Source organism: Canis lupus, chromosome 7, assembly GCF_048164855.1.
Source record: "Canis lupus baileyi chromosome 7, mCanLup2.hap1, whole genome shotgun sequence".
NCBI classification, from domain to species: Eukaryota; Metazoa; Chordata; class Mammalia; order Carnivora; family Canidae; genus Canis; species Canis lupus.
In genome coordinates, this window is record NC_132844.1 from 59,938,300 (window position 1) to 59,952,326 (window position 14,027).

Here is a 14,027-nt window from a genome sequence, read left to right on the forward strand (position 1 = left end):
CTCCTTCTTCCCACACCACGGGGTGAGAAGAGTTCCAGCCTGGCTCTAGGGCGTGTTTCCCCCTACCTTGAGCTAGCCAGCCCAAAAGGGACCCAAGACGGCTGGGTCACAGTGGGACATACTGCCTGAAGTCACACAAGAGAAACCATCTCCAGGAGATGAGGACTGCTGGACGATGGAATAGGAAGCAGAAGGAAGCTTCAAGTGGCTTCCCCACCCCACCCCCACCCTTATCCCCGCCCCAGCCCCAGCTCCCTCCCCCTGGTCAGGTTAGTTAGTCTGTGTCGCTCTGCTCAGGAGTGTAGGAGCTGCGTGGGTGACACGACTTTCAGTGGCATCCGGAGAACTCAAATCAACAAACGTTTATTGAGCACCTGATGCATGCCAGGTTTTGGGCCAAGACTGACTCCCTGGGAACCAAGGTCCTATTATTTTAAGTTAAATCCTGAGTCTGGAGACAGACCGTCGGGGTTAAAAATCTTGCCTTTCAGAGAAATTGTCAGTTACCCCTGGGTAAGCAGTGTCCCTCATTGGACCTCATGTCACCATTCGAGCATGGGAGAGGAGAGTCACTTCCTTGCCCCCGACTTAGACCCAGATGTGATTAGGAAAGGTGTCTTGGCAGGAATTCAGAGAGGGGTAATGATCAGTTTTCTGCTGGGTGCTGGGCATCTTCCAGGCATTCCTGCTGGGAGTGGGGAGGCATTCCCAGTCAGACCCTTGTACTGGGTCCCCCACCGTGTTTTCTGCACAGGGGACAGGCTGCACTCAGTGATGGTGCCAGGACTGTCTTACTCCAAAAGAAAGGCTTTTGATGATACTGCCAGTAGCAGGAATCGTAGCCTCATTTGGGGGGAGCTAGCCTCTCCTTCCTCTCCTGGCCAGCCACTCTGGAGGCCTCCTCGGCGTCCGGCGGATGTCTCTGGCTGAGGATGAACAACAGACAGCCCAGCAAAGCCTCTCGAACCTCCTGCGAGCCTAGGCGGCGGGCCAGTCCACGCAGCAGGGGCAGGAGGTGCCGCCGGGCCAGGCGGGCAGCAGGCAGCAGCAGGCGAGACACCAGCGTTCGCAGCAGCAGTGGGAGCAGTGGAGCAGGCATGGCTGTGAAGGCAATCCAGGCTGTAGGCTTGCCCCTTTCCTGCTCCCTCCTCACCTGGCAAAAAAAAAAAAAAGGGATAGGCAGACTCCTCTCCACTTCAGTTTCTACACTTATGTTCCCCCCACCTCAATTCGTGGGTCATTTTTGCTTTCCAGAAGCCCTTGCTCTTGGCAAGGTAGCTGGGGCAGGAGGATTCTTATCACATGGAACCAAAGCATGAGTAGAGCTGGGCTAAGACCTACAGGTTGCCCCTCTGAGCCCCCGGGGCTCCTGGTGTTCCCTAGATCACCCCTCCTTTAGCCAGGCCCCCCCACCCCCCACCCCCACCCCCCCCACCCCCGCCACATACACTTCATGCACACCCTCAATCTCCTTGGCAGTCCCCAACTCTTCTCACCCCAGCAGAAGTTCTTCCCCAGGCAATCGTAAGTTTTCTTCTGAGGCCCCTTGGTCCACCCTGACCCGATACTTCCGACCCTCCCAATCCCCCACACCCACCCATCAGCAGCAGCTCTCACCAGTTGGAACTGTTGCTCAGAATCAGTCTCTGGAGGAATTTGCCTACAAGGGCACAGCCTCCCCAGACACTCCACCACTGCCCCACTAAGCCCAGCCCCGCCCTAGGACAGCTTGCCTGGGTGGAGGGAGCGATGAAGAGGCAGCTGTGTTCTGGCACCTGGTGCATTGAGGGGAGGGGGCAGCTGGGCTGGAAGAGGTGGGAGGAACATATGCAGGAATTGTCCCTGCTGAGTGTAGACCTCAGAGTTGGAACCCAGACTGCGCTTTCTTTCTTTTTTTTTTTTTTTATGATAGTCACAGAGAGAGAGAGAGAGAGGCAGAGACATAGGCAGAGGGAGAAGCAGGCTCCAAGCACCGGGAGCCCGACGTGGGATTCGATCCCGGTCTCCAGGATCACGCCCTGGGCCAAAGGCAGGCGCCAAACCGCTGCGCCACCCAGGGATCCCCCAGACTGCGGTTTCTAATAGTGGGACCTTAGGCACATTGATCCTACGGGTCTCCAGTCCTATCCTCTGTTAGCTCAGTAACTGGGAGTAACTGGGAGGGGTAACCGGAATGGAATGATGTGAGACCCCCACTTGCCGGAACCTCAGCAGCGGGAAGGCTGCAGCCTAGACACACCACGCACACCAGCAGAGTGTGGCCCACTCGGGAAGAATAGGATCTGGGCAAGCACTGGTGGGCCGTCTCCCAGGGACAGAGGAGAGGGGTCACAGTCCATCTGACACCTGGGCCCAGTTGGACACAGCTGGGTGGCACTCCCACTCAGGGCAGGAAGAGAGATAGCCACTTTAGGACCATCTTTACCCACCTTTGCCCCAAGATTAAATGAAGTTCCACAGGGGTGCCTGGGTGGCCTGGTCCATTACATGCCTGGCTTCTGCCTTCCACTCAGGTCATGATCCCAGGGTCCTGGAATCTCGCCGGCATGGGGCTCCCTGCTACCCTGGGAGTCTGTTTCTCCCTCTCCCTCTGCCACTTCCTCCCCCATTCTTGCTCTCTTTCTCAAATAAATAAATAATCTTTAAAAATAAGTAAATAAATGAAGTTCCATGAGATAGCCTGACAAAGGGACAGCCTGGGTTTGTTTTGTTTTTAAATGCCTCATCCTCCTACTTCCTAAAATGGGGCTACTTTTTGTCTTCCGGGACTCAGAAGAGATAAGGGCCATGAAAGTATCTTGTAAACTCCAGGGCCTCTAGAATATCATCTGTCCTCATTCCCCCGCCCCCCCCAGCCTCCCTTGGTACCATCACCATTTCTAAAACCATCAAAGACCTTGAAGAAAGGAAATGTAAATATCAAAAAGGCCTGTCCCACTTCTGCCTGGAGGAAGCAGAGGAGAGGAGCTAGAGCACAGATTTATAGACATAGTCTTCGTCTTTTTCCGGGTACTTCCAGAGGAGATGTGTTGGCTGTGGGCCATCCCTGGGCCATGGACAGAACCCATAATGAGTCCACACAGGTGCCAATCCTGTGAATTTATGATCTTACTAGTTCTTACCTCCACTCTGCAGGAGAGACGTTATTATAACCATTGTAAAGATGAGGAAACCAAGGTTCAGAGTGGTTAACTTACCCAGAGTCATACAGCAGATAAATGGTCTGATCTTCCCCCAGACCTGTCCCCTCCCTCGGGCCTTCCCATCTCTGTAAGTGGCAACTGCCACTTTCTAGTTCCTCTGGCCAAAATCTTAGACGTTCTCTTGACTTCTCTCTTCCCATCACAGTTCACTACCCATATTAGTAAATGCCAGTAGCCCTACTTTCAACATATTCAGAATCTCACCACCTCACTGATGTCGCCATGACTACCCTTGTGTGAGCATTCATCATCTCTCACCTGAATTATTGTAGTAGCCTGCTAACTAGTGTCCTGTTTCTGTTTTTTTTCCACAGTGACCAGAATGATCTTTATAAAACATGAATCAGATCCTGTCTTCTTTCTGTACAAACTGCCCAGTGGCTCCCATCTCACTCAGAATTAAAGCTAAAGGCTTTCATTGTGATCTACAAGGCCTTGGGTGGTCTGATCTTCCCTAGCCTATTGACTCAACTTCTCTCCTTGTCTGCCATTCTGCTCTAGCCACACCGGCTTCCTTGCTTATCCTTAACTATGCCAGACATATTTTATGCCTCAGGGCCTTTGCACCTACTGTTGCTCCTTCACATAAGGCTCTTTCTCCAGGTATCCACCTGGCTCTCTCTCTCACCTCCTTCAAGTCTTTGCTCCTATGTTACCTATCCATCCTATTTAAAAGTACACTCCTCCAGGGGATTCCTGGGTGGCTCAGAGGTTTAGCACCTGCCTTTGGCCCAAGGCGTGATCCTGGAGTCCCAGGATTGAGTCCCACATTGGGCTCCCGGCACGGAGCCTGCTTCTCCCTCTGCCTGTGTCTCTGCCTCTCTCTCTCTCTGTGTCTCTCATGAATAGGTAAATAAAATTAAAAAAAAAAAAAAGTACACTCCTCCATCTTCTCTCTATCTAACCTTTGTTTTACTTGTCTCCACAGCAAATCATTATCTGACATGCTATATAATTTATTTTACTTCCTTGTTGATTATCGGCCACCCCTCCAAGAATGGAGGGACTAAACTCTATTTTGTCTGCTGCTGTGTCCTCAGTGCTTGGCAATAAACAATGCAAGTATAAATCAATAGAGGTTCTGTGCTGGGACCCAAACTCAGGTCTGCTTGTCCAGACCCTTGTGCTGCAGAGCCCCAGAGCTCCATTGATCTGAATATACACCCCAGTTGCCATGAACAACTGGAGAGAGCCTTTTGGAGAGGGGGAACTGATCCCATGAACCCAAGGGAGAAGAAATCAGACCTCAATGGTTCCCTCTGGGACCCTCTGAAAAGCGTAGTTTTAGGGTACCCTGTAGTCTCAACCAAGCACTGGCCCACATAAACTACTGCTGTGACCTCAAGTAAGTCACACGGCTCTCCAATCTCAGTTTCCACAGCTGCAAGATCCTTGGACCCTGGACCTGGAGCCAGACACCTGCCCCCATCCTCCATCCCCATCCCCCATCCCCTCTCACCATTCACCACTGAGCAGAGTGAGGGTTTCCAGAGCAAGCAAGGGAAACAGGCTGTTGTAACAATGGGAAACCCCAGAAGGGGGGTGAGAAGGGAGGTGAAGAGGGGAAGCAGTTGCCAGAAGGACCTGGGTCTAGTCATAGTTTACTCTCTACTCCCTTTATCCACTCTGATATTAACTTCCCTGTCCACCTCCTTCCCACTTTCACCTGGATTAATCCTTCCCTACACCCATCAGCCTGCCCCATTTTATCCAAGGTAGAAAACCAAGGGCTCTGCTAAGGATTTCCTCAGCCTTTCCTGGAAAGATTACCATCCTCTCTGGCAAAAGGGCTACACGGAACAATTCCTTCTAGTTCCTGATTTAGCCTGTGTAATGGATCCTGCCTGTACCACCACCCTGACCTCTACCCTTCACCCTCTGCTGCTGGGGATAGGCCAGCAACTTTGAGGAAATTGGCTAAACCTCCTGTTCCTTAAAGTTAATTAAAAAAAAAAAAAAAGGGATCTGAGTGCCAATTTGTGAAGCTGAGGACTGTGGACTGGACAGTAAGTGAGCCCTGGAGTCCTCCTCCCTGGTCCTCTTCCCAGACTTTCAGGGCCTTCCAGAAGCATTATGGAGAGCACCACCCCTCCACCTCACCCCTGCAATAGGCATCAATTAATTGGACCATTCATGTCAACAACAAGCACTGAAGTGCAAGCAACTGTATGCCAGGCCTGTGCAAGGCAGTGGGACACAGGACAGACACACTCAACAGATAAGGTGATAGACAGGCAGCCGGTAGACCAAGGATGAGGGTGGGGTGAGAGTTGCAATATAGCTGAAGGTTTCTGTTGTTGTTGTTTTTTATTTTTTTAAAAGATTTTATTTATTTATTCATGAGAGACACAGAGGGAGAGAGAGAGGCAGGGACACAGGCAGAATGAGAAGCAGGCTTCATGAGGGGAGCCTGACATGGGACTCCAGGATCATGCCCTGGGCCAAAGGCAAGCACTCCTGAGCCACCCAGGCGTCCCTGTTTTGTTTGTTTGTTTGTTTGTTTGTTTTTAAAGTAATCTCTACAGGGCAGCCCCAGTGGTTCAGCGGTTTAGCGCTGCCTTCAGCCCAGGGTGTGATCCTGGGGACCCAGAATCGAGTCCCGCGTCAGGCTCCCTGCATGGAGCCTGCTTCTCCCTCTACCCGTGTCTCTGCCTCTCTGTGTGTGTGTGTCTCTCATGAATAAATAAATAAAATCTTCAAAAAAAAAAAAAAAATGAAGTGATCTCTACCCAATGTGGGGCTTAAATTCACAACCCCAAGATTAAGAGTCACATGCTTTACTGACTGAGCCAGCCAGACACCCCGTATAGTTAAGGAGTTCTGGTGGGACCATGGAGCACTGGGCCTCCTGCTCCTCCTACCGCTTTCTGCTCCCCATCGAGGCAGCCACAGCACTCTACTGCATGGCCTCCTCTGCCATGAGCTGCACAGACAGGTGAAGAATGGATTCACATGCTGGCTGCTCTGGGACTCTCTGTTAGGGCTGCTAGGGATGCCTGAGAAGCCTTTTTTTTTTTTTTTTAAGATTTTATTTATTTATTTATTTATTTATTTATTTATAAGATTTTATTTATTTATTCATGAGAGATACAGAAAGAGAGGCAGAGACACAGGCAGAGGGAGGAGAAGCAGGCTCCATGCAAGGAGCCTGATGTGTGTGGGACTCGATCCTGGGAATCTGGGATCCCGTCCTGAGCCAAAGGGAGACCCTCAATTGCAGAGCCACCCAGGCATCCCTAAAACATTTTATTTATGAGAGAGAGAGAGAGCATGAGCTGGAGAGAAGAGGAGAGAGAGAGGGAGAAGAAGACTGCCTCCTGGGCAGGAAGCCTGACCCCAACATGATGTGGGGCTCCATCTTAGGACCCTGGGACCTGACCCAAGCTGAAGGCAGTTGCTTAACCCACTGAGCCACCCAGGAGCCCCATAAGCAGACTATTCATGGAGCTGTGCTGTGTGGGGGCCCTGTTCTCTACCATGGGAATTATCATAACCCCTACCTCTGACAGGATTGAGGCATGGGAAAATACTAGGTCCAGAGCTGGCTTCCAGAAAGTGTCCAGTAAACAGAATCTCCTTCCTTTACCTCCCAACCCACCCTATGTCTGAGGTCAGCCAGATTGGCTATGCCTCAAAGGCCTGCTATGAGGCACTGATGCTCACAACCAGCCTGTGAGAGTGGATGCCAGGCTTTAGTGAAAGCTTAAAAAAATCGATGGACCCCTGAGTCCCCTTGAAGCCCCTGGGTCTGTCAGGTTTCACTGTCTTGTTGTCTCCTCTCAGGGATCAGCATTGGCCTGGAGCCCTTCCCATTTGTGGGAAGTTGAAGCCAATGCTGACTCCCAAACAAAGGCTGGAGAGGCCTCATCCAGGGCAGGGGTGCTGCGGACGCAGGTGCTGAGGGGCAGGTGTGGAGGCCAGTCAGGTGTAGGAAGTGTTGGCAGGGAAGGGCAGACTACTGGCCTGGAATTGGGAGTTCGTTCATCCCTGTTACCTATCACACCTCCTCTTGGCTGGTGACAATAGTCACTCAACTATCTGAGTGGAGCTGTTGTGAGTTGCTGACTGACACCTGGTTGTGGTGACAACTCAGAGAATGTTTTAGGAACTTGTAGCTCCTCCAGAGTAAGAGATCATGCCCTTGGGAGGGATAGTCTTATACCCAAGACCACCATTCCTCTGCCCACCAATTCCAGGCAATGATAGGCCCATGAACAGGGAACTGGGTAAGAGAACACATACTAGATATGCTTACTAAGCATGAAGAAATGGGTCAGGGAGTTGGGTGTTGCCTGAAGAGTAACTAGAGCTGACAAGTGGGGCCCTACCCTATCTGCAAGAACAGTTGCTGGGGCCAGTGAGAAGAAGGCCCAGAGAGAGGAGTCTATACAGAATGCAGCCCATTGTCCCCACTGAAACAACTGTCACTCTCCCCAGAGTCAGCTGATGGGACCTGAAGTGGGAGGTGGGAGCACCACCCACTCTGGGGAGGCCTTACCAGGAAAGTCAGCTGTTGGGCCAGGACAGCTGCTCCCTGGACGGTGGGAAGGAGGGGTGTGGACCAGAAGGCAGGAGGAGGAGGTGAGGAAGGACATGCCTGGCATATCTGATGGGGGGAGGGAGAGCACCAAAACCCACAAACCCTAGGAAAAAATCTAACAAGGATTGAGCAAGACCCGAGTGGTGAAAGCAAACAAAATGTTTACAGTGGGACCAAAAAGAAGACCTACATATATGGATTAAAGTACCAAGGTAATAATTGTCAGGAAAGTATCATGTTATACAAATGTTAGTTCTCCCCCAAATTAATCTGGAAATTCGATGTGATTCCAATGAAGACCCCAACAGTGTTGATTTCTTCCTTCTCTGGAATTGAGTAAGCTGATCAAAAAATGTATATGGAAGAAAAAAGGACCAAGAATAGCCAAGTCAATCTGAGAAGAAAAAGAAGAGATGGTACCAATGTGGCCAATCTGATAATATGAGAATTACAACGATGTGGCAAAATGCAAAAATAGACACAGTGACTAAGGAACAGAATAGAGAATTTATTTTTTGTTTTTGGTCCTCCCCCCCCCCCCCAGAAGAGAGAATTTAGGAATAGATTCAGGAATATATAGGGCAGAGAGAGAATTTCTGATCAAAAGAGAAGGGACAGGATCAGAATACAGGGTCAGAAAGGGGGCTGGGACAGTTGGTCATTTATGAAGGGGAAGGGAAGGTTTTGGGGGTTTTTTTGGAAGGTAATTTTTGATCATCTGGAGCATCAGCTATAAAAGTATGGGGCACCAGGCTGGCTCAGTAGGTAACACATGCACCTTTTTTTTTTTTTAATACTTTATTTATTCATGAGAGATACACAGAGAGAGGCAGAGACACAGACAGAGGGAGAAGCAGGCTCCATTCAGGGAGCCTGATGTGGGACTCGATCCCCGGTCTCCAGGATCACGCCCTGGGCTGAAGGCAGGTGCCCAACCACTGAGCCACCCAGGTGTCCCTTGTTATGGCCATTTTCAAAATTACACAAAAGTAGAGATAATGGTATAACAAACCCCTATGTATCAATCACCCACCTTCAGTGATAATTCAAAAACTTTTCATCAACAAAAGATATTATAAACAAAATGAAAAGGCAGTCCATCACAGACTGGAGAAGACTTTCTGCATAACTGAAAAAGATTTAGTATAAATCATAAATAAAGAGACTTTTTAAAGGTTTTATTTATTTATTTATTTGTTTGTTTGTTTGTTTGTTTGTTTATTTGAGAGACCACAGGCAGGAGAGGCAGAGGGAGAGGGAGAGAATCCCAAGCAGATCCTGCACCAAGCATGGAACCCAACATGGGGCTCAATCCCACAGCCCTGAGACCATGACCTGAGCCGAAACCAAGAGTTGGATGCCCAACTGACTGTACCACCCAGGAGCTCCAACGGATTTTCAATGTAGACAAAACAGCCTTCTATTAGAAGATGCCATCTAGGACTTTCAGAACTGGAGAGACGAGGTCCGTGCCTGGTTTCAAAGCTTCAAAGGACAGGTTGACTCCCTTGTTAGTGGCTAATGCAATTGATGACTTTAGGATGAAGCCAATGCTTATTCTATTCTAAATAAATAAATAAATTCTTATTCTATTCTAAATATTCTAAGACCCTTCAGAATTCTGCTGCCTCTGCTCTATAAATGGAACAAAGCCTGGATGACAACACATCGGTTTGAAACACAGTTGAATATTTTGAATACTGTAAGCCCACTGTTGAGACCTACTGCTCAGGAAAAAAGATTCCTTTCAAAATAGTACTGCTCATTGCTGATGAGCCTGCTCACCCAGGTTAATGTTTTCATGCTTGTTAACACAACATCCACTCTACAGCCCCTGGATCAAGGAGTCATTTCAATGTTCAAGTCTTGGTATTTAAGAAGTACATTTCATAAGGCTATAGCTGCCATGGATAGTGATTCCTCTCATGGATCTGGGCAAAGTAAGTTGAAAATCTCTGATAAGCAGTCACCATTCTACTTTTTTTTTTCTTTTTTAATTTCCTTAAGTAATCTCTGTACCCAACATGGGGTTTGAACTTACAACTCTGAGATCAAAAGTCACATGTCCTACTGACTGAGCCAGCCAGGTGCCCCCTGGATTCACCCTTCTAGATGCCATTAAGAACATTTGTGATGCATGGGAGGAGGTCACATATCAACATTAATGGGTGCTTGCTTCAACAGCACTTGTACTAAAATTGGAACAATACAGAGGTTAGCACGTAAAGACATGCAAGAAGGACATGCAAATTCATGAAGAAAAAAATAAAACATTAAGAGGAGTTTGGAAGAATTTGATTTTAACCCTCATGGAGGACTTTGAGGGGTTCAAGATTTCAATGGAGGAAGTGACTGCAGATGGGGTGGAATTAGTAAGAGAACTAGAATCAGGAATGGAGACTGGGGACACCCAGTGTGGGTGGCTCAGCAGTTTAGCGCCTGCCTTTAGCGTCTGCCTTCAGCCCAGGGTGTGATCCTGGGGTCCTGGGATAGAGTCCTGGATTAGGCTCCCTACGTGGATCCTGCTTCTCCCTCTGCCTCTGTCTCTGCCTCTCTCTCTCTGTGTCTCCCATGAGTAAATAAATACAATCTTTAAAAAAAAGAAAATTTTAAAAAAAGATTTAGAATATTCCATAAACATAGTTGGGAAAGCAGCAGGTGTGAGAGGACAGACTCCAATTTTGAAAGAATTTCTGCTGTGGGTAAAATGCTATCATACAGCATTGCATGCTGCAGAGAAATCATTTGTGAAAGGAAGAGTCACTCAGTGTGGCAAACTTTACCGTTATTTTTTAAGAAACTGCCACAGAGGCGCCTGTGTGGCTCAGTCGGTTAAGCATCTGACTTTGGCTCAGGTTGCGATCTGGGGTGGGGGAGGGGTCCCTGGGAGTGAACCCTGAATGGGGCTCTCTGCTCAGCGGGCAGTCTGCTTCTCCCTCTTCCTCTGCCCCTCCTCCTGCTCATGCGCGCGCGCTCTCTCTCTCAAGTAAATAAATAACATCTTAAAAAGAAAAGAATCTGCCACGGTCACTCCAAGCTTCAGCCACCACCACCCTGATCAGTCAGCAGCCATCAGCATGGAGGCAGGATCCTCCACCAGCAAAAAGATTACAGCTTGCTAAAATCTCAGATGATGGTTAGCATTTTTTTAGCAATATAGTAGTTTTTTAAAAAATATTTTTAAAAAATATTTTATTTATTTGAGAAAGAGAGAGTGAGCAAGAGCAGGAGTGGGGGGAGGAAGCAGACTCGACCCCAGGACCCTGAGATTATGACTCAAGCCAAAGGCAGCTGCTTAACTGACTGAGCCATGTAAGCACCCCAGCAATAAAGTAGTTTTTTAATGAAGATATGCACATTGGGGTTTTTTTTAGACATAACGCTATTGCACACTCACGAGACTATAGTATTGTGTAAACATAATTTTTTAAAAGATTTTACTTATTTATTCATGAGAGACAGAGAGAGAGAGAGAGACAGAGACACAGGCAGAGGGAGAAGCAGGCTCCATGCAGGGAGCCCGACATGGGACTCTGGGACTCGATCCAGGGTCTCCAGGATCACACCCTAGGTTGCAGGCCGCGCTAAACCGCTGTGCCACCAGGGCTGCCGGATTAACGTAATTTTTATATGCACTGGGAAGCCAAAAAACTCATCTCACTCACTTTATTGCAATATGTGCTTTGCTGCACTGAACCTGCACTATCTCTAAGGTGTGCCTTTTGTTGGTCTCTCTAACCTCTTACCCCTTTTCTCTGGATCTCTCTCTCTTCACCTTTTCCTCATCTCCTTCCCTCCCTACCTCCTATCAATTTCTGGATCCCCAGCAGTAGAGACAATGAGGGCTGGCAGTTAGGGAACATGGTGCTGGGAGGCAGGCCTCTCACTTCTGGCTGTCCTTGGGGGGTGGGGGTGTCCTTCTTTCTGTGCTCTCCTTAGCTGTCTAGAAATGGTACCTTTCTCTCCTCCCTCTGTTCTCTGGCCCCCCTAGGCAGGAGTTGGCACTTTGTGCCAGGGTTAGGGCTGGCATCAGGAGTGGCAATAGGACAGGCAAAGGAGGGAGACCTGGGGAACTTACCTATGTGGAGGCGACATTGCCATGCCACCCCCATGGCAATCCAGGGGAGCACAGACTGCGCCCCGAGTCACAGACCTAGAAGGACTATCTGTGGCCACTAAACCTTTATCTCTCTTCTCCTGCCCTTTGTGAATGCAAATGCAGAGGCCCACTTCGGCTGGCCTCTTCCCTCTCTGCCCCGCCCCCATCTCTCTTTCTTTCTTTTTCTCATTCTCTCTCTTGGTGAGGAAATTCTGCAAATATGAAGGAAGGGACTGGAAACTCAGCCTAAACGTCCTTGGAAGACCTGCAATGGTGGGTTTGGGGAATAAATATTTTCAGGACTTCGAAGGTAACTCCCTGTAAGTTGTAACAGAACAGATGCTGTTAAACTCTGTGCAGCTCAGCTGAGGGGTATTTATTCTGTTTGAATCTGATAACACAAATGTTGAAGAACAGAAAATACGGGCATAGTTCTTTTCTGCATTTTAAAAATGTTTCCAAAAAAACAAAACAAAACAAAACAAAACAAAAACAAAAACATTCCATTTCCATTCTTGGGATAGTCAAATAGATATGTACACAAAAATTGACCTATAGAATGGCCGTTAGAGTTAGAATCATCCCAGGAGAGGGTGGTTGCGTGACAGATCAGTTTTATTAGAAGACGGCAGTTCTCCGGCCAAATAATACTAACATATTATATATTATTTAATAGGAATGCAGTATAGGGTGGTGGTGAAGCACATAGTTTCTGCCTGCGTTCAAGTCTCAGCTCTTCTACCTCCAATGTAGAATCTTAGGCAAATGAATCATTAACTGCTCTGTGCCTCAGTTTACCTTTGTTTGAAACAGAGCTGATTTGGATGAAAAGACCTTAATACCAGTGAGATATTAGAACTTTGTCTCATATAGGGGCGCCTGGTGGCTCCAACAGTTAAGCATCTGCCATTGGCTCAGGTCGTGATCTCAGGGTCCTGGGATCTAGCCCTGCATTGTGCTTCCTGCTCAGCTGGGGGCCCGCTTCTCCCTCTCCCTCTGCCTGCTGAGTGTGCACGAACACTCGCTCCCTCTCTAATAAATAAATAAAATCTTAAAAAAAAAAAAAAAAAAGATGCCGGGGATCCCTGGGTGGTGCAACGGTTTGGCGCCTGCCTTTGACCCAAGGCGCGATCCTGGAGACCCGGGATCGAATCCCACGTCGGGCTCCCGGTGCATGGAGCCTGCTTCTCCCTCTGCCTGTGTCTCTGCCTCTCTCTCTCTCTCTCTCTGTGTGAATATCATAAATAAATAAAAATTTTAAATAATAAAAAAAATTTTTAAAAAAGATGCCTGGTATAGAAAACAAGCTCAGTGAATGGCAGCATTGTTTTTTTTTTTTTTTCAGCACTGTTTTTAATAATGTACCCACTTCTCATATTCTTTTATCACATTGTCATTTACAACGTATATGATTCACGTGGCCCTTATAATTATCCCCTTAGTGTTCTCTTCCCTAGACAGATGAGAAAACTGAGGTTCAGAGAGGGCCTCTGTCAGAGTCCGAAGAGGGAGGGCAGGAAGACGGTGGAGGTAGAGGAGTTTGCACATCAGACCCAGGAAGGTTCCAATTCCAACAGGGCCCGCTTGGCCCTCCGGGAGGTTGAAACCTTCGAAGGTTCCAGCTGGGGGGCGATGGCGTTAGCTGGGAAACCCACCCGTGGTGTCCTCGGTCCACACACGCGGTCAGTGCTCCGGCGCCTGCACTTGAAGCGCGTCAGTGAAGACAGCCCTGCCCCCAGCATAGGGAGGGGAGGCGGAGGGGTAAACAGGAAGTTGCAATAGGGAGACACAATTGTTCTGCAGGGGAAAGTGCCAGGCACCTTCGGAGCCCAGGGGCGCGGCCGGCGCGGGGCGGGGGGGTTGGGGCGGGGGCGGGGGCGGGCCCGGGGGAATTGCCCAGCGCCGCCGCCTGCAGGGCGCGCGAGCCTGGAGTCGGGGCCCCAGAAGGCGTGGCAGGGGTGAGGTCGGGTGGTTGGGGGGCGGGGGAGGGTGGAATGGGGGGCGGCTTCCGAGCGGGATGGCCCGGAAAAGCCCGAGGGCGGGGGACGGTGCTCGGGGACAGGGATGGGCGGAGGGTGACAAACGGTGGTGGGAGGCCCCGGGGAGGGCGGGGGTCAGAGTCCAGGTGAGGCCGGGCTGGTGCGCCCCAGGCCCGGCGGGGGTGGTGCTTCGGGCCGGCGGGGGC

At 49.4% G+C, this 14,027-nt stretch overlaps 1 protein-coding gene across 4 annotated transcripts; it reads right to left on the reverse strand.

The window, feature by feature from the left end:
• Positions 1-347: 347 nt before the first annotated feature.
• Positions 348-3,950, reverse strand: MYMX (myomixer, myoblast fusion factor). Of its 4 annotated transcripts, none has more exons than XM_072832861.1 (2): positions 3,123-3,950; positions 348-1,153 (listed from the first exon to the last, which is right to left on the reverse strand). In XM_072832861.1, exon 2 carries the CDS (start codon positions 1,097-1,099, stop codon positions 845-847), a length of 255 nt encoding a protein of 84 aa, XP_072688962.1. In that variant the 5' UTR covers positions 1,100-1,153; positions 3,123-3,950; the 3' UTR covers positions 348-844. The 4 variants fall into 4 exon arrangements, with proteins under 4 accessions (XP_072688962.1, XP_072688961.1, XP_072688963.1 ...); XM_072832860.1 differs by having other exon boundaries at positions 3,198-3,937; XM_072832862.1 differs by lacking the exon at positions 3,123-3,950 and adding an exon at positions 1,618-3,115.
• Between the last annotated feature and the right edge of the window lie 10,077 nt (positions 3,951-14,027).